The sequence below is a fragment of the Podarcis liolepis genome (assembly GCF_965112155.1).
Source record: "Podarcis liolepis genome assembly, chromosome: 1".
Lineage (NCBI taxonomy): Eukaryota > Metazoa > Chordata > Lepidosauria > Squamata > Lacertidae > Podarcis > Podarcis liolepis.
Genome location: NC_139554.1, coordinates 134,603,612 through 134,627,619, shown reverse-complemented (window position 1 = coordinate 134,627,619; position 24,008 = coordinate 134,603,612). Strand labels below are relative to the sequence as shown.

The 24,008-nt window shown below is 46.9% G+C and overlaps 1 protein-coding gene across 1 annotated transcript; it reads left to right on the top strand.

Annotated features, from left to right (window-relative positions):
- The first annotated feature begins 211 nt into the window (after positions 1-211).
- On the top strand, positions 212-23,133 carry LSS (lanosterol synthase). The gene is made up of 22 exons (XM_083473083.1): positions 212-338; positions 1,034-1,205; positions 2,502-2,640; positions 3,776-3,884; positions 4,745-4,866; positions 5,398-5,494; positions 6,398-6,533; positions 7,518-7,626; positions 8,919-9,037; positions 9,790-9,887; positions 10,406-10,433; positions 13,116-13,172; positions 13,989-14,060; positions 14,759-14,809; positions 15,508-15,657; positions 15,907-16,003; positions 17,827-17,932; positions 18,166-18,231; positions 20,006-20,086; positions 20,818-20,988; positions 21,607-21,685; positions 22,478-23,133. Exons 1-22 carry the CDS (start codon positions 328-330, stop codon positions 22,685-22,687), a joined length of 2,280 nt encoding a protein of 759 aa, XP_083329209.1. The 5' UTR covers positions 212-327; the 3' UTR covers positions 22,688-23,133.
- Positions 23,134-24,008: the final 875 nt, after the last annotated feature.

Here is a 24,008-nt window from a genome sequence, read left to right as displayed (position 1 = left end):
GTTCTCCGCCTGCGTTTTCTCCCGCTGCCGCCACCGCTTTGCCTCGCCTCTCCCGGCCCCGCCCACCCGCGCGAGCCGGGCTCCCCCGCCCTCCGCCTGCCGTCGAGGCCTCCCGATTGGCTGGGCCCGGCATGGGCTCATGTCAGTCCAGATCGGATGTTGCGCCGCGCGCTTCGGGACTTGTAGTTCCCTCCGCCGAAGCGCCGCAGCCGCCGCCGCCCGCCTGGACTTCCCTTCCCGGCATGCCGCGGGGCGAGGCTCCCCGGCTCCAACTCCCCGGCGAAAAATGCGGCGGCGGAGTGTGGGCTCGGGCGGCGTAGTGGCAAGATGGAGGGGGCGTGAGTATGGCGCGGAGGAGCCGGGGCTGCTGCAAAAGGAGCGCGGGGGCGGCGGGGCGCTTGTGCTTTATTTTTCGGGGCGCTTGTGCTTTATTTTTCGCACCGGCGTCGCTTCTGGCGCTGCGCTCGCGGTCGCCCCGGGGTTGCAAAAGTAGCATCACTTGAGCTCCGTTGAGAAAAGGGAACGACAAAAAGGAGCAGGCTTGAAACCCTTCCCTCAGGAGAACCTTTCACTCCCTGCAAGCTCAGAAAAGTTCTTACCCTGCCTCAAATTTGCCTGAGCCCAGTCCTGATGCTGACCTGCAACCCTTTACAGTGGTACCTCGGGTTACAGACGCTCCAGGTTACAGACACTTCAGGTTACAGACTCTGCTAACCCAGAAATAGTACCTCGGGTTAAGAACTTTACCTCAGGATGAGAACAGAAATCGTGCTCCGGTGGCAGCAGGAGGCCCCGTTAGCTAAAGTGGTACCTCAGGTTAAGAACAGTTTCAGGTTAAGAACGGACCTCCGGAACGAATCAGGTTCTTAACCTGAGGTACCACTGCACTGTAGTTTGAAGATGGAAGTCCTTTGGGGACACTTTTTTTCCTGAACCAAAAAAACATCCTAGTGCTCCGTTATTTTTAATCTGAACTATCCTAAGATTTGACTCTCCCCTGGAATTCACCTGTTCCCTGTATCTCCCCTGCTAGATGTCTGCGGAGAAGAAGAGGCGGTCCCTATAAGACAGAGCCGGCCACGGACTTGACCCGCTGGCGCTTGAGCAACGAAGAAGGGCGGCAGCAGTGGCGATTCCTGGCGGATGGCGAGGATGGTGGTCGGGAGCAAACGGCGCTGGAAGCTCACTCGCTAGGGCTCAGCACGGTAGGTAGGAGGCTGAGGCGACCCCTCGCTTGCTACCAGGTTCTGTGGAGAACATGCCAGTTGCATTAGGACCGCTTGGTTCTTTGGGGATAGTTCCGTTGGAAGTTTGATTTTCAAACTTCATTTTGTCTGAATGCACATTGACTTGTCTGCTGAAGAAATCCTGTAATGCTTCTTCTTTGGCGATCCCTCACAGCCGAGTAAGAGTGTCTTCCATGATCATGGTCTTAACAGTGAGCCCGTAAGTGACTGGAAGCCAATTCTGGATCCCCACATCCTTCCACAGTGGCAACATAGGTTTCCAGGAGGGAGTTGATCACAGTGAGGGTTTGCTAAACGTGCCTTCCTCTTGGCACATTTCTCCCTTTTGTCCTGAGTTTGAGTGTTTGAAGGCATATCTTAGGGTACAGGCAATGTTCATGTGGGGCTTCCCTAGTGCCCCATGTGCCCAGAAAATGGGTCCTAAAGCTTTGGCGGTGCTTCCTGGCATCAGCGTGTTGAAGGGAAAGGGCAGAAGAGGGTGCCTTGCAGGAGAGGTTATGAGTTTCTTGTTGAGGAATTCCTGATGAGATTCCAGGGAATCCCAACTCATCTGAGGCTGCAGTTTAATTTCCTAAATGTTACAAAGTGGTCCTAGAAGTCTGTGTTTTTCCAGTGCTAACTGGGATGTGAGAATTGCCCATATCTCTGCTCCAGAGAAAGTAAGCAGTCTTCATGTATTGGGAAGGTTCTTTACTAGCTTGTTTATTCTTGTTGGAAAAAATACGTCGTAAAAAAGCTAAATTGATCTGGCGGCAGCCCCTATGCTGCATTTATGGCCCCTTTCTCCCTTGCCCACACCTTCTGGCTGTTCCTTCAGCCTCTCTTGTGATACCCTCCTGAAAACTGGTTGGTCCTAATAAAATTTGGCTCCAGAGGCAGGTATTCAGCCCTCAGATTCCCGGTGTGTGGAGGGGTATGCCACCCTAAGGAAGCCTGGGAACATACTGAGAGGAGGCCCTGTGGTCCTTCCTGATAGATGCCAGAGTCTTTGATTCCCTTTCTGTTTGCCTGTTTTGCCAGCCCAGTCTCCTGCTTTTCCTTGCCTTGTTGTTCCTCCTTTGCCCTCTCCCTTCTCCTAGGAAGAAGAGAGGAACTGAGTGCTCCACAACTTGTGGAATTGGTCTCCTGCCCTACAAGGTGCTCGCTGGAGACATTTATTCATTCATTCTATTTCCCTGTCTGTTGTGAACCTAAGCTTCTGCTATAGAATTCACCTGTGTCTCTTTCCTCTTTCTTCTTCACTGTAATTGGCAGAGCGAATTTTTCCCGGACTTGCCAAAGGCCTGTACAGCACAGGAAGCAGCAGTGAATGGGATGAAGTTTTACTCAGGCCTGCAAGCAGAAGATGGCCACTGGGCTGGGGACTACGGAGGGCCTCTCTTTCTGATGCCAGGTAGAGTTACCATGACAGCAGACTTTTTCTCCAACCAGAAAAGCAGTGTTCCAGCAAGGGGTGATGTGTAACAAGTCCGAAAGCGAACGCTTTGGGTGCGACCGAATCCCCCAACATCCCTGTGAGGGAGAGGTAGTGGCTGGGCCTTGCTTCTCCTGCTTGAAGGTACCCGTGGAGTTGACACAGTTGAGAGAAGTGTCAGCTGGAGAAGTGCTGCATGTGTGCAGGAGAAGGAATCATAGTGTCATAGAATTGGAAGGGACCCAAGGGTCACCTAGTTGCATCTGTCAGCTACCAACTTAGATAAGAAAGTTAATTTTTAAGTAAAGGGAGGTTAAAATAACATGTGCCTCATCTTATGGAATCATGTTGCTGGAACATTTAAGGAGGCAAAGAACCTTGCTTGTTTCACGACAGAGCTGTGTAAATTCATGATCAGGATTTTGTGAGGTATTGTCTACATTGACTGGCAGCCACTCTCCGGGTTGTCAGGGAGGTGCTTTCCTCAGCCCTGCCTGGAGATGCCAAGGACTGAATGAGGGAGCTTCTGTGTGCAAGCCAGGTCCTTCCCCACTGTGCGCACCCATCCCTACAATCTTGGATCTCACGCAGGTGTATCCGCCTGGGTGTGAGGCTGGTGGCCTGCCCCTTCTCTGCAGCCTGTGGCTGGACCAGGCGGCTTCCTGCCTATGTCAAGACGTTGCTCTCAGCACCTTTGATTGTAGCCAACGTGAATCTGTCTATCTCTCCTCCTAAACATTAATGTTCTTTTTAGCTGACTAAGAGAATCAGCATCTTTGGTGCTTCTGAGGACTGATTGTGTAACACACTGATGTCCCTAAAACAGGGCTCTTAAATGTTAAAATGTTGAGGTTCTTAGAAAGAAAAGGAGATTACAGCAACAAAAGGTTAAGTTAAAGAAAAGAATAAGGAACACATTTGATAAAATTAAGTTTAGGATTTGCTGAAATAATTTTTGAAATTGGGATGTAGAAAGGGGAGGTTTGGGGGAGTCCGAGAAGTGAGGTATATGAAAAAAAAGGATATGAAATTATACATGTTTGTTTGTCTTTTTACTTGTCTGTATTGTTCATAAAAATTTTGTAAAATTAATAAAAAAATTATTATAAAACAGGGCTCTTAATCACATGCTACGTTGCCAAGATCCCACTGCCAGAAGAGACCAAGAAGGAAATGGTGAGGTACTTGCGTTCAGTTCAGCTCCCAGATGGAGGATGGGGCCTGTGAGTAAACTATAAAATTTGGTGCTTTAGAAACTGCCCACCTGCCAAGCTTGGTCCATGAGGGGTTCGGGGTAGGAGGGATCTGACCCAGCCGCTGGATCTAGTTCACCAGCCCTTGTTGAACAATATGTTATGTTCCAGGTTGTGGAGACTAAAAAGTGAGTTTGCCTTCTCCACTGCTCAGTGCTAGAAACTGGAAACTGGTGGACTAGAAAGGAAAATGGAGAAAATGACTCCCCCACAGCCAAAGGTTAAAGTAAATGTTGGGTGATAAAGTTGACTGTCCCCAGTGAGAGTGATGATAGATACAACACGCCAAAAACATTAGCACATAGATAATTGAGTAACAAAAATGCTCATAACAAAAGGGCCCTGAAAAAAACAGACAGAAGTTGTGGGAGAGTTACAGATTAGCTGGTGTGTCATATGCAGAGCCCATGTGCAGCAGTAGTGGGAAAAAACCCCTTGTGCATTTGGCCCTTAGATTAGCCAGTTTGCATGAAGAGCATGGAAACAGTGGAAGAGGCAAGGCTCATTCTTGTAAAATTTAACTATGGATTATGTATTACATCCAAACTGGTCTAGTGTGTAAACAAAACCCTGTCCAGCAGAACCAGACCTGCTGGGAATTGAAACACCACATGAAATTTGTATAGTCTACATTTAAAATAGATGACATAATGTTCCCATTTGTTTTTGATGGTTGTTCTCTGCATGGAAGAGGATCAAGCTCTTTCTGTTGCTCAAATTGCCTTAGCCAGCTTGCAGTAATCTTGATCTATCTGAAGTCAATCAGGACAGACTGAGTAACTGGGTGCAAGGCACATATTCCTAACAGTTCTGATGTTTTTGTCTGGCAGGCATGTTGAGGACGTATCCAAGGTATTTTGTACTGCTCTCAACTACACAGCCATGCGAATCCTTGGGGTCAGTCCTGATGACCCAGATCTGTTGCGGGCTCGGAACAACCTCCACAGTAAAGGTGACTAACCAGGAGGCCAGCTCACATGAAGGTGGCTTTGTTTTTCAGTCTTGTTAGCCTGTGGAAAGGGAACTCTCCTTATTCCTAGAGTGAGTGTCTAGTTCTTCCAACATCCTATCACATCCATGGACTGTCTCCTTTCAGGAGAGTTGGAATCTCTTTTGAATTTAATATTGGCTGCCTTGAGTGCATCTGCTTAAAACACTAGGCATGAGGATGCTGTGATAGAGCTCCATGCTGTTGTGCACAGGAGGCCAGAGTTCCCTGTTTGGGTCTTCTCTCACCACCGATTCAGCATGATTGGCGGCACAGTAAGGAGGACTCTTTGGAGAAGGCTGAGAGGAGGAGGGATGAGGAAATAATCAGGGGTCATCCTTTGGCTCCAGTGGGAGTGTTTTGTTTATACTATCCCTTTTGCAGACAAAAATGTCAAACAGTAAACATTTGTTTCTTACAGAAGAGTCCATTTTACTGCAGCGATCTCTGGTTTTATAAATATCTGTATGAGTTCTTGTATATTTGGCTCTTCAGGTGGTGCTACAGGAGTCGCTTCCTGGGGTAAATTTTGGCTGGCTGTTTTGAATGTCTACAGCTGGGAAGGAATGAATACACTTTTCCCTGAGATGTGGTACGTGCAGTTTTAGAGTATTACAGTGCAAGCCTAACCATGTCTTCTCTGAAGAAAGTGCTGTTAAATTCAATGTGACCTGCAGGTATATGGCAGTAAAAAAATTAATACATAATAATGTGGCTTACTCCCTGGTAAGTGGGAATATCAATTTGAAGAGCCAAAAAAGACCTAAGTTTCAGGAGGCCCCAGAGACTGGCCACAGGAAATCTAAATGTCAATTAACATTTTAGCTCATACTGGTGAAAATTTAGCTTTCAGAAAGCTTTTTGGGTAGGAAACCTTAGCTTTACGCAGGCTACGGTACAAAGGCAAGACTCACAGCCATTGCTCCACCCACCTTTGTCTCTTGCCACGCCTACTTTTATGCCTGCTCATGCTCGTTATGGACATGCAGTCTCTGAAAGGTTGCCCATGAGTGAACACAGACCTCAGCCAAAAACCGGCTTCCCAAGCCCCAGTTTATCATGTTGTCTGAACCCTAAATTCTGGTTAGTGTTAAGTATGGTTTGTTTAAACAAACCAGCTTGATGAATTTTGGCTTGCAGTTAGCCTGTTTCAATAATTAAAATTTATTAGAGTTTGTCAGGTTCAGGCAGCAGAGCAAGCTGTGTTTGATGGAAATCAGAAGAGAAAGCTTGTCGCACCTCCTTGGGGCTCAGCCAACCAGGACGGTGTGCGAGCTCCTTCTGGTCCCATTCAGGTGGGCCATGGGCTCAGCACTCAGCCAGTTTAGTCTTGAGTCTGCTCTGGAGCCCTGCTGCGTTCTGGGTAGCTTGCTGTGGAATGGATGCTCTGTGGGAATCTCCTTAGGGCCACAGATACATGGCTACCAGCTACCGGCTGCCATTTCTAGAGTTCTGCCCATCCTTTACCGCAGGCTTCCCTTTTGATTTCTGATAGGCTGTTTCCTCGCTGGATGCCAGCCCATCCTTCCACTCTTTGGTGTCACTGCCGTCAAGTTTACCTGCCCATGGCCTACTGCTATGCTACGCGACTCACTGCGGAAGAAGATGAGCTGGTTCTGAGCCTCCGGGAGGTAGTTCAAAAGGGCCTTTTTTCCTTCCTCCGTCTGTCTGTTTCTCTCTCATAGAACCATAAAATTGTAGAGTTGGAAGGGACCCAAGGGTCATCTAGTCCAGCCCCCTGCAATGCAGGAATCTCAGCTCAAGCATCCATGACAGATGGCCTTCCAACTTCTGCTTAGAAACCTCCAAAGAAGAAGAATCCACCTGAGGGAGACTGTTCACTGTCAGACAGCTCTTACTGTCAGAAAGTTTTTCCTGCTGTTTAGTTAGAATCTCCTTTCTTGTAACTTGAAGTCATTGGTTTGAGTCCTACCCTCCAGAGCAGGAGAAACAAGCTGGCTCCCCCTCCATGGAGCAGCCCTTGAGATATCTGAAGATGACTATCCTATCTCCTCTCAGTCTTCTCTTTTCCAGGCTAAACATACCCAGCTCCTTCAACCATTCCTCATAAGGCTTGGTTTCCAGCCCCTTGATCATCTTGGTTGCCCTCCTCTGCACTCGCCCCAGCTTGTCAACATCTTCCTTAAATTGTGGTGCCCAGAATTGGACACAGGACTCCAGGTGTGGTCTGACCAAGGCAGAATAGAGTGGGACTATTGCTTCCTTGATCTGGACACTGTGAAGTGCTTTAGAAAAGTGTTTTTGATGTGATTCCTCTGGAGGCAACACAGATGTTCTCCTGGAACCCCAGTGAAAGCGTGGCTTACAAATTACATTGACTTCTTTAAGACTTTATATCTCTTTAAGGTTGTACAGAAGTCAAGGTACTTAGTCCAAAAGTGTGTGATGGATTGGGAGGCGGAACATACAGCAGATACATAATTTAAGCATTTGCTTAGGTGGCATAAACGGAATGAAATTCTGTGGTCAGAGAAGACGCTCCGCCTGGTCTTATAGCAGGTCTGAGGTTGAGAAGGAGCCTAGGCAGCCTGTTTCCAGCTTTCTCTTCTCTTGCCAATTCTGCTTGGTGTTGTGTGACCCTTCTTTGCACCCAGGAGCTCTACACCCAGGACTATTCCCTCATTGACTGGCCGGCGCAGAGGAACAACGTCGCTGCGGGTGATGTGTACACGCCACACAGTTGGCTGCTCTCCATCATCTATGGTGAGCAGAGTGTGACCTCTGGGCTTGGAAGGTAGTCATGCTTGTTTGCGGACCTGTTTGCCGTCGCCAGGCCTCTTGTGCTGTTCACTAGCTGAGATGGTTACTGCTGGTCAGAAGAAGGAAAAGCGATGGTTCACAGAGAGGCATCGCTGTATTGCCCCAAGTGGAGAATTGGGCGGTAGTGCATACACCCTTAGAGGATAGTGTAATGTGCAGATCAGGGCTGCCCGTGTATACCTGGAAGTAAATCCCACCATGTTAGCGGGTCTTCCTTCACTTGGGAAATGTAAGGTTGCCTGCCTGCTCTCCTTGATGCTTTTTTGCTTTTGCTTTCTGGCACATAGTGGATAAATGCAATGGAAAACTCTGTAGAGGAAGGTTCTGCCCTGTGAAGAGGCCTCACCTGTATGCATGCACTATGTGTAGTTGGCCTAAATGCCTCTCTGGCAACGGCACATCTCCTGGCATCCGATGCGTTTCCTTCAGATATAAAGGCTGCATAGGCCTGGCACGGGGTGGGCTTGGCCTGGTCAGGGCAATGCTTGTGTGAGTCTTCTTCAGAGAGTCCTCTGCCTCTCTTGGTCAAGGGAGCCCTCAAAGCTTTTCTTCAGCCTGCCTTTTCCTTTTTAATCTTGCTGGCCGTGGCTGGCTTCATTGCTCAGTGCTGCAGGGGTAATCAGAACTTGGATTAGCAGCCTACTTGACATTATTCTCCTTTTGTACAACTCCACTTACCTGCTGATTTCACAAGCCATTGCTTTGTTGTGATTCAGAGATTTCATCCAACAGTAGACAGAAGTGGTTTGCTTTGTTTACCTGACAGGCCCACTCACTTTGCAGGGTTGCTGCAAGCGCTCCGCCCATGTTGAACAGGACTTGTCTGTTCAGAGCATATAGCATATATAATTCAGCCCCCTAGTCTCTATGTTCTCATCCCTCAACCCTTGCTTGGCTATCAGCTGAATCCTGACTCCAGAGACACAGTAATGCCACAGCAGCTGATTCTGGGTGATTCCACTACTTCAGCGCAGTTTGTGCTGGTACAGGGACACGAAGGAAAAGAGTGAACATGCTTCTCATGTGCACAGGGATTGTTTGCAAATGTGGCTTTGCCATTTTCCAGTGACAGGATTGATAATTCACAAATGAAGTTTGATTAGCTCTGAACTGCCATGGAAACCTAAGTTAGGGATTTGCTAAGTGCATGTGGCTCAATTCCTGCCCGTATTACTCTTCAGTGCTCATATTCAGCAGATAAATATGAAACCTCTTTCTCTCTGCTTCCATTCCAGCAATTATCAACACCTACGAGAGATTCCACAGCACAGCTCTGAGACAACGAGCAATTGAGCAGCTGTACGACCACATTAAAGCTGATGACCGATTCACCAAATCCATCAGCATTGGCCCTGTAGGTCACTTGGAGTGGCACTTACAGCTGAATAGCTCTGGAATGGAACTTGATTAGCAGATTCCAAAATGTTTGTTCAGTGCATCTGTTCTTGGTAGCACAGTACCTAATGAGCACAGGCAGATGGCTGCAAAATTTGTCACCCCATTGATCACCAGGGTTGATTTGGCTGCCCTGACTGGCTGGTCAGCCACCCCCAATGCCCCCCCCCCGTGCAACCCTCCCGGTGGAGCACAACCATCCTGGATGGAAGATGTGTGCCTCCTGCTCTTCAGTGGAAAGCAAATGGTCGTTGATGAGCCCAGGCTCAAAGCTATACACACCTGGAAGGTTCCTTCCATAGAGCTGAGTGGAAATCTCAGTGGCAGGGCACATGTTCTGCAAACAGAAGGTCCTGGATTCCACCTTTGGCATCTCCCAGTAGAAAAGGAGCCACGAGTACCAGCAGAGCTCAGAAATAGCCCTGCTCTCCACTGACCCCCTGATCCCCTTCAGCCGTTCTGCAGTGGGGAGAAGCGTTTTGGCTCCACCCCCACCTCTCTTCCAGGCAGGGGAGGGCGGTTGGGGCAGAGCTCAGCATAGTTGTCCCAGCTGCAGTTAATGCTGGAGGCAGCTACTGTTGATGAGTCTTCTTTTTGACCGCATCCTTAGGATTGATGTTGGAGTTGAGTTTATAAAGAGGCACAAATATTAGGGGCTGTTTGCTCTATTGTTCTTAGGAGAAATGACTTTGCCTTTCTCTGCCCATTTAGATATCTAAAACGATTAACATGCTTGTGCGCTGGAATGTGGAGGGAGACAAGTCTGCTGCCTTCCAAGAACACATTTCCAGAATCCCCGACTACCTCTGGTAAGGCTTTGTTGGAACTCAGACTTGTACATCCTTACAGCTGCTTGTGCATAATGCTCTTAAGGACTCCTGAGTACTGACGGTTCATCAGGAGAGACTGGAGGACACTTGGAAAGTAGCTGCTGAACTCCCCTGATGAGAGCAGGATTGCCTCGTGTTGGTGTTGCCGTTCACCATTTCGACGGCATATTAAGCTCCCAAGCAGAGGACCATTCCTCTTCTCTTCCCAGGAGACCAGTAGTATTTGAACAATAAGGTTGAGCGTCGGCAACTTGCCCAAGGCCTCCCTGTTGGCTTAAGAGCTGAACAGGGATTTGAACCTGAGCTCTCTTCAGCCCCTGTCAAGTGGGGACTCCCTTAGGGCAAAGTTTATGAGGAGCTCATTAGTGCTGGTGTGAAGATAATTCAGCTTGCACACCCTTTGCCCTTTTGTTCACCCAGGGTACAGGAAACATAGTTGAGGTGCAGGACTCTGTTTAGCCAGTCTACAACGCTGAGTGTTTTCTGTCTCCTTGCAGGCTGGGACTGGATGGCTTGAAGATGCAGGTAATAATCCCTGGAATGGATGAAAGGGATTTATTTTTTCTCTGTCTCATTGAGGGCGACATTGCATCAGTCACCCTGTTCAAACTGGAAAAGCTGCTTCCAGAGTGGCTTCAGGATCTGGGAAGCCGCAGGGTCAGCTGACATATTCCTGCTCCAAATTGCCCTTTCTCCTGAACCCCACAGCCACCCTCTGGTTTCAGAAATGTGGGGGGAAATGCATTATAAACTTGGAGCAACAAAGCAGTTTGGGAGATGTCTAGGACACAGGTGGCAGAAAGCTTGCCATGAATCCAACTTAATGCAAGTTGAGAGCCACTTGGTGTCAGTGGTTGAGGAGTGAAAACAGAGCTTCTCCTTGACAGTTGCATCTTCAGAAGGTCGTGTCATGAAGCATTTTGAGACCTCCTCCATTCTGGCCCAAATGATTTAGTATAAGAGTCCCCAGAGGACTCCTGCGACATGTTTACTTAATACTTTAGGCATAAAAGCCCCCAAATCCACCTCGTTCAGATATCACAGTTGCAACAGTTTAGCCCATGGATGGATCCAGAGCACCATTTAGCTTTGGGTTTTGGGGGGTGATTTTCAGCTGTTGCAGCCAAAGGAGACAAACACAGTTTTTGGAGGGGTGCAACTGACCACTTGCCCTTTTTGGCTTGAGGCATCTAGCAAGAGGGTATTATTGAATGACTCAGCCCAGTAGGTGATTTATGTCCCCTCGCAAGAGGAGTTTTTGAGCACTGCAATAACTATTGTCCGGTTGCTTTTAGTTTATTTTTATATTTAAAAATCTGTCCTGCTCTTCTGGTGCTCATGTGCCACTCAGGACGGCTTACAACAAATTAAAACCACAATACAATTCAATGTAGTAAAATTGAAATGAAAATAAAAACACACATCAGACGAACTACACAACATTAAAATCCATTTTGAAGCAACTTTGGCCGAGATCCCACGTGAAAACCCCACTAGCCAACTTCACTTTGTGCCAGTACCAGAGGGAGTCCTGGCTGGCACTTGCCCATGAAACATTAGTTCTTTGGGCATATTGCCGCAGGTGGATTTTTAAACTGCATAGGTTGAAAGAAAACATTTATCCAAGTTATAGATAAATTGTTGAGTTTGTAAAACGGTTACATTGGTCACATCCTCTAAAATACAATAAAAAGAAAGCATATAAACTACTTGTTGTATACTTCTTAATTATTTTTGCAGGGATGATCAAACCAGTTAACAAATAGTTTAATGTTAATGAGAATTCAAATAATATTAACCAAAGACAAAATATTACGTAAAGCAGATTACAAATGTTTTGTTGGTCACTACGGAGTTCCCCCCTCCCAGCTATTTTGATGGCTAGCACTTGGTATACGAGTGGGGAAGGTTGTAATAAGGACTTCCTTGGTGACAATATAAAAAAATTCCTTCCAGTAGCACCTTAAAGACCAACTAAGTTAGTTCTTGGTATGAGCTTTCGTGTGCATGCACACTAATTCAGATACACTGAAACAGAAGTTGCCAGATCCTTCTATATAGTGAGAAGGTGGGGAGGGGTATTACTCAGAAGGGTGGTGGGAATGGGAGATTGGCAGATAGCTGAGATGAGCCTGTTGACGACTCTTAACGACTGCAATAGGTCTTACAGGAAAAGGCAAGGGGTGAGAAGGTGAAAAATGGCTTAGTCATGTATAATGAGATAAGAATCCAATGTCTCTGTTCAGACCAGGTCTCTCCATGGTTTTAAGTTTGGTAATGAGTTGCAATTCAGCAGCTTCTCTTTCCAGTCTATTTCTGAAATTCCTTTGTAGTAAAACAGCTACTTTGAGATCTTGTATAGAATGTCCTGGGAGATTGAAGTGTTCTCCTACTGGTTTCTCTGTTTTGTGATTCTTGATGTCAGATTTATGTCCGTTTATTCTTTGGCGTAAGGTTTGGCCTGTTTGTCCAATATAGAGAGCTGAAGGACACTGTTGGCATTTGATGGCATACACAATGTTAGACGATGAGCAATTAAATAGTCCCGAGATGGTATGTGTGATGTTGTTGGGGCCAGTAATGGTGTTGTCTGGGTGTATGTGGCAGCAAAGTTGGCATCTGGGTTTATTGCAGGCTCTGGTGCCAGTGTCCGTGTTAAGTCTGGTTGTAGTATTATTGTGGGTTAGGAGTTGTTTAAGATTGGGTGGCTGTCTGTAGGCAGTGAAAGGTCTTCCTCCCAGAGCTTGAGAAAGAGAACTGTCATTGTCTAGGAGAGGTTGTAGATCTCTGATGATGCGTTGTACTGTTTTAACTTGGGAGCTGTATGTGATGACTAGAGGTGTTCTGTTATTTTCTTTTTTGGGTCTGTCTTGTAATACCCCTCCCCACCTTCTCACTATATAGAAGGATCTGGCAACTTCTGTTTCAGTGTATCTGAAGAAGTGTGCATGCACACGAAAGCTCATACCAAGAACTAACTTAGTTGGTCTTTAAGGTGCTACTGGAAGGAATTTTTTTATTTTGACTATGGCAGACCAACACGGCTACCTATCTGTAATTGTTGACAATAGGCTTTTCCTTTTTAACCCATTGCCAATAGTAGGGGAAATTGCTTCTGGGGAACAGCTGAGCACCTTCTGTTGGCTACAAGGGAGACAAGTCAGGTGGGAGGTGAGTGTTTCTTACTGCACCTTCCTTCTCTTTCAGGGCACTAATGGGTCACAGCTTTGGGACACGGCATTTGCTATCCAAGCTTTCCTGGAGGTAATTATTTTTCTTTGTTTTGACCTAGGACTTAATAGGGGGAAACATGGCTGTTCCTCTGTAATTTTGGGGAGAATTTCTAAATCAAATGACTGAAGAAACAGTCTGGGATATAGAGCATATCTAGTTCACACAACACAGAAAAGTATTACAAATGGTGACATGTGACTAGTAGAGATGCAGTCAGGCAGACAGCCAGTAAATTTCTGTTAAGAATGTCTTTTGATTGCTATTGCAAGGGAATGCAAAGCAGCAAAGTTTTAAATAGCCTAGGATGTTTAATTAATGTTACTCAAAGGGTATTCCTCAGCACATAATAGCATGAAGACAGTTTTGTTTTGTACATAGGAACCACAAGGAAGTCTGAGCAGCTTTAGGACTTTGGGGGTGAGCCGGGGAGTTCAACTTTTTCCCTGCCCCAGTTCTGATATAGTGATTTATCGGAAGCTTTCAAGGAAAGCATATTCCTTGTGCTCATGGGAGTTTCCTTCAAATGCAGATGACAGTTCTGAGAGGTCATTTTTGCCAAGACTGTGGGAGGGAAAGAGTTAAATTCCCTTCCAGTCCCGTCACTGCTTGCGTTAACTACACTCACGCAATTATCACAACTCAGTTACTGCTTGGCCCTGAATTCTAGTGAGATTTGTGGGCCTGCCCCCCCCCCAGGTAAGTATAGGATAAGATTGTAGCCTTAATTCATCAAATTTTAATGAAATTAATCTTAACAAAATATTATTAAGATTGATTACTGCTCCTGGATTCAGTTTTTTAAAATCACATTATGTCAAATGAAACACCTTTTTCTTTTTTTTAAAGGCAGGTGCCCATAAAAGGCCTGAATTTAACTCCTGCCTGCTACGTGCGCATGAGTTTTTAAGAATCAGCCAGGTAAGAACCAGGCATATACGTATCCATGATCCAGTTCTGCTGTAATACTGCCCACATTCTAAAAATATGTAGGTTTTGATTTTGCAGTGTGCCTCATAGTTATGTCCAAGAACCACACCCACAGCCATACCCACCTATGCTTTGCTCCCGGGAATGTGTCCCTTTGTTGTAAGACAAAAATAGCGTATCTTCTGAGTTTATGCCAATAAAAACTCCGAAACGTGAGGAGTCCAGCGTTTATGCAAGAATGTGAATTTCAGCCTCTCCAAATTCACGTCTTGGGGGGAAGTGTTCCAGCAGGTGAACCAAATTTAACTACTACATCTGGAGCACTTTATTCCTTTTCTCTATGCAGAGAATTTCTTGATTTCTTCTCTGTAGTTCTCAAGGCACTGCAACATCAAGAAAGATTCCTTGTTGAGGTCAAAATTTGCTGGCATTGAATTGCTGAATTGTGTGTGTTTGTTTATAGTTGCAAATATCTATACCCATACAAAAATGTTTTTATGTCTATAACACCTTCAGGCCCAAACTTGAAATTACAAAGACCGCTGTGGCTTGTGCTTGTATTTCAGACTTTTTATATCACTTTCTCCCTTGCGTCTAGCATTTTTAATAGTGTAGCTCTTAAAATAGTGTTCCTTTTATGTCAATTGCACTTGCTTTCTTTGTCTGAGTGTAGCTTGTATCTCCTCCAGATTCCAGATAATCCACCTGATTATGAGAAGTACTACCGTCAGATGAACAAGGTATAATCACAAAAAGAGCTCCCTTTCTGAAAGCATCAATGCCAGATGCTAAGTTAACTTGGGAAGATACCTGTCCAAAAATCTTACTCTGAATTTTTTCCAGGAGAAAGTTGCTCATGAAGTTAGGATTGTTTTCCTCACTCTTTAACCTAAATCTTCCCGCAGGGCTGTCTAGGCTGCGGATAGCAGCCTGCTGCCCGGTGCGCATGGCGCCCTGAAACAGAGCGCCCCTCGTGCTGGACAGACATCCGCAGTGTGGGGAGCCCCGCGGGAGTTCCCGCAGGGCTCCCTACGCTGCGGATAGCAGCCTTCAACCCGGCGCGCGGGGCGCCCTGAAGCAGGGCGCCCCGTGCGCCGGACAGACATCGGCCAGCCCCACAAGCTCGGGGGACAGCGGGGAGGCGCAGCGCCGCCATCCCGCTGTTCCTCGACCTGGTTTGGTTTCCCTGACCTGGTTTTGGGGGGGAAATAAAGGGAATTTTTTTCCCCTTTATTTCCCCCCAAAAAACTAGGTGCGTCCTATGGGACGGAGCGTCCTATGGGACAAAAAATACGGTATCTAAAAGAGTAAGTTTTTCTGTACTCAAATGCTGGAAGAAAGGTCAGCTGAGCAGCAGTGTTATTGGCAATATATGTGGTCCTGCAAGAATCCTCTGCTCTGCATTGCCTAATGCTCTCAATTGTCTAATGCTCTCCAGGGTGGATTTCCTTTCAGCACGCGGGACTGTGGCTGGATTGTAGCTGACTGCACTGCGGAGGGGCTGAAGTCAGTGATCCTTCTGCAGAACAATTGCTCTTTTATAAAGGAGCAAATCCCACCGAACCGTCTCTTTGATGCTGTGAATGTGGTGAGTGGCTTGGAAGCAGAAGCAGCCCCTGGGTCAGAGTCCAATCTGCCTCCCAGACGATGTTGCCTTTGGCTAGTTGGTGGTCATAAGCCGGAGGTGGGGATTTCTGGGTGAAGCGTGGAGCTTGTGGGAGTATTTCTGATTTCCGCTGGGCCACTGCTTAAGGCTGTGGGGCAACTCCACTGAGCTCCATCTTTGCCATGCCCTTGTCCAGACGCTCTCTCTCTCTTCCTCTGTGTCTGACTTCAGTTGCTGAACATGCAAAATGTGGACGGTGGCTTTTCCACGTATGAAACGAAGCGTGGCGGCTGGCTGCTGGAGCTCCTGAACCCTTCCGAGGTGTTTGGTAAGAGAAGGGACTTGCTTTGCATCCGTGCTAGCATAGTTAGTAAGAGGTTTGTGTGTCAGTGGAAGTCCTCTTGGGCAAGCATGGGGAATGGGGCATCGTTGTCTCAGTAGAAGAACTGAAGCCATTCCACACCCACCCAGCCTGCCTGCCCCGGCAATGTGATTTGGCTCCTGCTGGCCCCTCTTAATCTTCTTCTTTTTTAAAAATAATTTTTATTAACCGACCAATCAAATCAAATCAAATCACATCACATAAATTCCGAATTACAAGGCCGAATTTTAAATTTTTGTTGGGGGTACCCATATTTCAAGTTCCGAAGGGGATTCCAATCATCTTCTTGCTGCTGCATTAATGTCCACAAATCTGTCCAAATAATATTCACAATTATATCCAGTCCTATCTTGCTGTTCCCACATCTCATCTTTTTATTTTCATATATTTTTCATTTTTCTTTGTGATCTCTTCTGATAATCTCCTTAAGCAGGTAAGCACAAATTGTAATCCTGTGTGAGTTTTTCCGTTCGTCCAATAACCATATCAAGATGGTTTCCATATATCATCAGTTCCATAAATAAAAGCACTCTTTCCATCATTAATCTTCACAAATCTGTCGCCTTCTTTAGTCCTCTGATGAGGTTCGCCCGCAGTATGAAAGCAGATGCATTCCTCCTCCCAGACATAAATCTTTCGACAGAACTTGCGAAAATGGTGACGCTGTTTTTTACTGCGTCATCCCAAAGCTCTTGTACTTTCCACGATCTCCTTAAAACATGCTTTTTGTTAAAAATTATCTCCACACAGTCTTAAATCATCCTGCTTAGGTCATTTAAGCGGAATTTCTGACTTGTGGGGGGGGGTTATTGGTTAATCACATAGAAGAAAGAAAGGAAAGTGTCCGTCCCCCCATCCAGTCCCGTTGCCGACATACCGAGCCTTGATGTGTCTTCTCATGATATATTCCCGTTTATCCGACCCGTCTTCTTTCTCAGAGATCCCTTCAATTAGCAGTCTTTACTCCCCATTCTTCCTTGAAATATGTGCATTTGCTTCATCCTAATTGTTTCTTTTGAAGTTGCCGCAGCTAGTGGCGCGAATCGGAGACAGCGTCCAGGAGAGCCGAAGTCCGCACAAGGGCTTTCTGCCTAGTGCCCCCACCCCCTCGAGTTTGGGGGTGGTATATGGGCACAGCAGGCAAGGGCAGTCCCCCCATTCCCTTGGGGGGGGGGCAGGGAGGCTGCATACTCCCATCACAGCCACTTAATTACGTCGTGTGGGTCGGCGAGATGTTATTGTCGGCCATCTTCCAATGCGCCCCTAGTGGCCCCCCGGCCCCTCTTAATCTTCAATCAAACTCTGATATTAAAAAGTTGACAACAACTGTACCCGAAAGGAAAAGACAAATTATTTTAAGTTTCAAGAAACAGAGGCATGACACACAGGAATCTCACATCTCTCTCTAGAATCTGTCTTACTGATTTTCAATATATAGCCTTTAATGATATTTCTGCTGCATTTCAATCTATTAATCAAAATAGACTCTGGGAGAAATCTGAAATTGCCAACCTTGACTGCATTCTTTGGCTTTCATCCAAGAACATTACAGCAACACAGGAATGAAGGTCAGAGTAGGTTTAAATGGTGATACGACTAAGGCTTTTAAAAGTCACAAGGAATGAAGGAAGGTTGCATTCTGACTGCCACGCTGGAAGCTGGCTCCTATTACGGATCTATGATCTGTATTGTTTTATTGGTTCTGGTGCTGTGGGTTTGTCATGGCCTTTCGCTGTATCAGCAAACTTGTATTTTTTTGTGGTTTGCAGGGGATATCATGGTGGACTACACTTACGTAGAATGCACCTCGGCGGTCATGCAGGGGCTGAAGCATTTCCAAGAGTGCTTCCCTGAACACAGGGCAGAGGAGATCAGGTAAGAGGAGGGAAGGGAAGGAGCGGAGCAATGGAAAAACAGGATGTGAAACCTTCGTTTCAGAGTTGACATGGGAAAATAAATTCCCTCCTGTCATTGGGCACCTGACCCTTCTGTGGGGTGGGAGTGAATAGCATTTTTATTCCTTCCAGTCTGGGCTAGAGAGAGGGGTGCTGGGAATCGTGGGTATTCACAGGGTTGAAAGGGTTTCCCACTCTTTCCTTTTTGCTCAGAGAGACGCTGCAAAGGGGCCTCCGCTACTGTCAGAAACTTCAGAGAGCTGATGGTTCGTGGGAAGGGTGAGTGTCCTCATAAAGCCAAGGGCCGCTTCAATAATTGGTTGGGCTTTCCAGCTGCTTGGCAGGGTATTTAAAATAAATAGCAAATTGCCTGCCTTGGGGCAATTTTAAGAATCGGAGGTAAAAAATCCCACTTTTGAGCACCAGTTTGAGACCTTTGGGTAGTTCTAGTAGGAGAAGCCAATAGCACCTTTTTATTAGCAGTTTAATTTGTCTGAGAGACCAGTGTGGCATCTGACCCTACAAGTCCCGGGTTCAAATCCTGTTTCAGTCGTGCTCCCACTGGATAGCTTTAGGCAACCCGCCCTCCTGCTTTGTCGCAGTCACTCAAAGAGTTAAAATTCATATCTTGTCCATATGAAACACCTTGAAACTGCCCAGTGCTATATAAATGCTCAGCATTATCATTTATCTTTTATTAAGTCTTAAACCATCAAAGTTAGAAAAGAAAATGTTCATGCCTTTATTTAAAAAGTAATTGTACAAATGTAATACATAAGCTTGACAGATTACAAGAATTTAAAATTTGTTCTAGAATATTGTATGGAACATGGCTGGGGAATCTGTAAGCCTCCAGCTGCTGTTGAACTACAACTTCCATAATTCCTGGCCATTTGCCACTCAGACTGGAGCTGATCTCCTCCCCTTCCTCCCAGTCAAGAAAGAGCATGCCAACGTCCTCAGGGGCAATGGGTTGGGGGGCTGGTAGTGATAGAACTAAGTCACCAGGTGTAGGGAGAGAGGGGCTGGGGGAATATCTAGGGTCAGCCAATATTCTGAAGTTGCAGGTCCATACTTACCTAGGAGTAAGCGCCACTGAACTTGGCTCTCTTTAGACAAATGATGTTGGTGCAATAAGCGAAGGGAAGCTGCAGAGTTTTTAGAATAAACATTTAAAGTAGATGAATTGTATAAATGCTATGAAGACATTTTTTAGAGAGAGGAGGTGGAATTTATAGCAGCTTGCCAGATGGAACGATCTCTCCCCCATCCCCTGTGTCCCACCCTAGCCAATTTTGGGAGGTGTGTGAGGGTTGGGGGGGGGGGAGCTTTTTTATGTGCGGGTGGAAGCCCTTGCAGAGGAGCTGGTGGCGTTTATCAGAGGAATCATGGCCAACAGCTTCGGCAGCATTTGTTTTTATTCCATATCCAAAGTAATGGCTGAAATACTAGACTGGTATCTGATGCCAGAAACATGAAATGAAGCAGAAATTAGTTACGTCAAAGAAACCAGCTTTAATTTCCTCCAATATATCTCACGTGTTAAAAATGATTACAACATTTGTGTTGCTGTGGCAGCAGCCAAGCTGAATGTATATGTTCCAGACATATACATTGAATCATGTTGGCTTAATAGATATTTGAAAGATAAGGAAAATAATTTACAGTGGTGCCTCGCAAGACGAAAAGAATTCGTTCCGCGAGTCTTTTCGTCTTGCGATGTTTTTCGTCTTGCGAAGCACGGTCCGTCGCAACTGCGCCTCTTCAAGCGGCTTTAAAAAAAAAGCGCAAGACGTTTTCATCTTGCGAAGCAAGCCCATAGGGAAATTCGTCTAGCGAAGCAACGCAAAAACGGAAAACCCTTTCGTCTAGCGAGTTTTTCGTCTTGGGAGGCATTCGTCTTGCGGGGCACCACTGTATATTGTTGGTTTTGCTTCTGCAAGTAAACTTCAGGCTCATTCCCTTGATTTGGGATTGTTTGGCACAGCAAGGAGGAAGGAACTGGCTCTCCTCCCGGCTCGGTTCTGTTTGCTGACCGACTTCTCCCTCCTAGGTGCTGGGGGGTGTGCATCACCTACGGCACGTGGTTTGCTCTGGAAGCCTTTGCTTGTATGCAACACACCTACCAGGATGGGTGAGTGAAGACCTTCACCAGGTTTTATAATGGAAGCTCCTCTGATCAGAAGAGCTTGCTGGCAGTGAGTGGCCTTTCATTCAGCATGAAGAATTGCGCCGTCTTATTGCCCTCTATGGGATGGGGAGAAGGAGGGCACCATCTCCCTACACTGAGCCTAGAGGCAAACCACTCTGGGATTCAGCTGGGAGCCAGCCTCACCTGAAGAGCCGAGTCAGCAAAGGTGGCCGCTCTCTCAGGCTCACCTGCGCAGGGGAGGGACTGGAGAGACCGGCACTACTGGGCCAGGCAGACCCATTGTTCTCACCCACAACTTACGGCGGTTTCAGCAGCTGAGGACAGGCCTCCTGGTCAGCACTGGTTTGCAGTGGTGACATCCGCTCTTCTCTCCATAAGTTTCTTCCCCTGTATATATTATCCTGGCCCCATCAGAATGCAGAAAGACCATCCCATCAGGCATCAGGTGGGCCTCCTGCAAATGCTTCTCCCTTGACATTTCCAGATTCATCTTGTAGCTCTCAGCCAGCTGATGGGTGCTGTGTCTATGGGTGCACATGCACTCTGGGGAGCATGGAGCCTGTGCTTTCCCTTGATATCCTGTCTCCTTTTCGTTTGTCTCTGCCTGGCGTGATAAAATTCCTTGCCTTGTCCTTGCTAACCACCATATGTTCCTCCGCTGAGGACATGGAGCCGCTCTGTGAGTTCCCGTTCTCCTGCCCTTTCTCTTCCAGAGTGGCGTGTGGGGAGGTGACCCGCGCTTGTGAGTTCTTGGTCTCCAAGCAGATGGAGGACGGTGGATGGGGAGAAGACTTTGAATCTTGTGAGCAGCGCAGATACGTCCAGAGCACCACATCCCAAATACACAACACTTGCTGGGCTCTTCTGGGGCTCATGGCTGTTAGGTAAATGTGCTTGGAAGTGACCCTTGGCCTCTGCACGGGGACGAGGGCAGATAGAAACAGCCACCAGTCTTGAATTGCATCTTTGGGGGACCCCCATTGGCTAGTAGAGGCTACCACCAAGCATGGCCAAACAGTAGTTTCCTGGGTCTGTGCTGCAGCCTGCACACAAGAAGTCCCTTGGGAAAAGGCAGGCCTCCCTTTCTCCTGGAATGCCCTTGTGCAGAAATTCAACTTTTGGCAGCTGCAATGAAAAGATCACAGCTGCCTTGTCTGGCAAATATTTCTGCCTGAGCATAGCCTGCTGTCACTGCGCATCTCTCCTTGTTAGCCATGCACCCTGGCATCATGCTCCTCTGCCTTGCAGGGAACAGAAATGCTCAGTTGCTGCATCCAGTCCTTGAGGCCGTCCCTTTAGCTGCTCGCTTTGTTTGTGGGAACAGTTAACAAGTCTCTGACTGAGGCCATGCTAACCTGGTGGCATTTGATCTTCCTGCCTAGGATATTACATCACTTGCAAGAATCTTTCCGATATTTGTGAATTACCTGAGCCTTAGCTTTTCCTCTCTAAACCTACTTGAGCAGAGAACTTGGGTCAAAACAACTCTTCTTGCTTTGCAGGTATCCAGACGTTAGAGTCCTGGAAAGAGGGATCAAAGTTTTGATTGACAAACAGCTGCCTAATGGAGACTGGCCTCAGGTGAAGTGTGCCTCGAGTGCATTCCATATAAAGGAAGGGCACAAGCAACTTGCACATCTTTGCAAATCACAGCATTGCCATTTGCTTACATTCTCTCTCACACTAATACACCTACAAGCACACCTTTCTTCTTAGCTTCTCAGAATTCCTCTTCCACCCGGGTTGCGGATTTTCCTTCAAGCACCAGAATCTCTTTTGTGTTCCTTTTTTCAGTATGATTCCCACCACCCACGTTTTAGCTCCTGTTTGTACCAATCCCAATCAAACACAGCCTTTCCTTGGCTGGGAGGGAATTCCCTCTTGACTATTCAGCAGCTCATGAAAAAAGCAGCCCTGGCTATTGCTACTTCTTGGAAGGGCTGGTTCTCAAAGTGTCCTTTAAGCCGCCTGAAGTTTTAAATGTTTAAGCATGGATCAGGAACAGTGGAAGTAGGAAAGCTGGCGCAAGCCAGACTATCAAGATCATTGTGCATTGTCTGGTTTATCCTGGAATGCCTGCATATTGGAATCAGAGCCTTTGGTCCAGTTCATGCTCAGGGCAGTGAAGGTGTCATTTATTTAATTTTAAAATGTAAACATTTCAAAAAGTATCAGCTACCTTTTCGCCATAGATAGTCAAAGCAGGTCACACCTGTCATATGGTACCTCCATGTATGAGGAGGTTTGTGCAGCTCAAGGCCGCTTTGCAGGTGCTGATGCCCTTATAGGTCGCTCATCTTTCCGTGCTTCTTACTGTGTTGGAAAGATGAGAGGATGGATGAGATGGAATTTCTGTGTTTCTTTGCCTTTCAGGAGAACATTTCCGGAGTGTTCAACAAGACCTGTGCAATCAGCTATACCTCCTACCGAAACGTCTTCCCCATCTGGACCCTGGGGCGCTTTTCTCACCTGCATCCTGCCCACCTACTGGCTGGCAAGCGCTTGACGGAGGCATTAAGAAATGGAGAGAGGGGCCTGGCTGGCAGGATGGCAAACGGACATGGAGAAGCACCCTCTTCCTGAGTTTGGGTCTGGTACCAACATTGCAGGCGTGGACTGCCAATCTCTCTGCTTATTTTTCTAAACTCTTTGGAAGCTGGTGAGGAGGGAGAATTGAAGGGGAAACACGGAAGGCTTCTCTGGATGGTTTGCTGCCCTCTTGCTTCTCGCACTTCTACATGCCGGACAGAAAGGAGTTGGCCCAGGAGAAGTGATGAGTGGCAGACTCTGGGTCTGTGCTGTGGTTGACTCGCATTTGCTGCTTAGAATGGACACTTTAGACACAAAAACCCATGATTCTGTGCCATTTACTGGGCATTAACATTTATTTAACTTTCTGTACATGCATACCAAACATTATGGTGGCTGCGTGTATCCCTGCTGTTTCACTGTTATACTTGCAGTATTTGCAGTGGAAGCAGAAGAGTGTAACTTTTAGAGTAATTGAGGTAAATTAACACATAACTTAATCAGTGTTGATGCCTTATTTTTCTCTTACCTTAAAGATAAGCTTAAATTGTTCTTTAGGGTATGGGTGGGGAACCCTAGTGCCTCATCCCCCCTCATGGCCAACTTGCTGGGGTGCGTAGGTGGCACAACAATTGAATAGTGTGTGCTAGTTGCATAGACTACACATGCATATCCCAGGGAACAGACATTCTGGGATTGGGTCCGCCCAACTGCCACTGAGAGCCAGCCCACATCCAAGGTAGTGGGGAGGCTACAGCTGACCACATGGCCTAAGTAACTTGTGGTCCTTGACGTCTGCCAGCATTGGCCAGCGTTTTGGAGCTTACATAGCCTGGAGTTCGAGTCCCTTCTTATCATTTGATCTACTTACCCCAAGCTGAACATAATTTTCTTACCAGAGAAGATTCAATACATGTTTTGTGGAGATTGACACACACACAAGCCTTGGCCTGTGCACATCTGGCCCTGATCTTGCTGTGTTGCAGGGGAAAGGTTTGCACAAGGCCTTAACTTGTGGTTGCTGGAAGGCAAGTAAAACCCTCCACGCAATCTGAAGGCTCTACTGAAATTTGGTACTTTTCTCCTGAAAGTCAGGCATACCTCAAGCAGGAGGGCATTCTGCAAACAGGGAACCACCACTGAGAAGACCCTGTCATGGTAAACACTAAGCAGCCAGAAGTGGCATCTCCAACAGGACTCGAGTTGCTCCTTTAGGCTCTGGGATCCTAAGCCATGTAGGGCTTTGCATGCTGGTACTCACACCTTGATTTGGGCTTGGTAGCTCACTGACAGGCAGCGCAGAGCTTTCTGGACTTGTGACCCTTGGTTCTACCAGGCTGTCCCATTTACCAATCTAGCAGCTGCATTCTGTGTG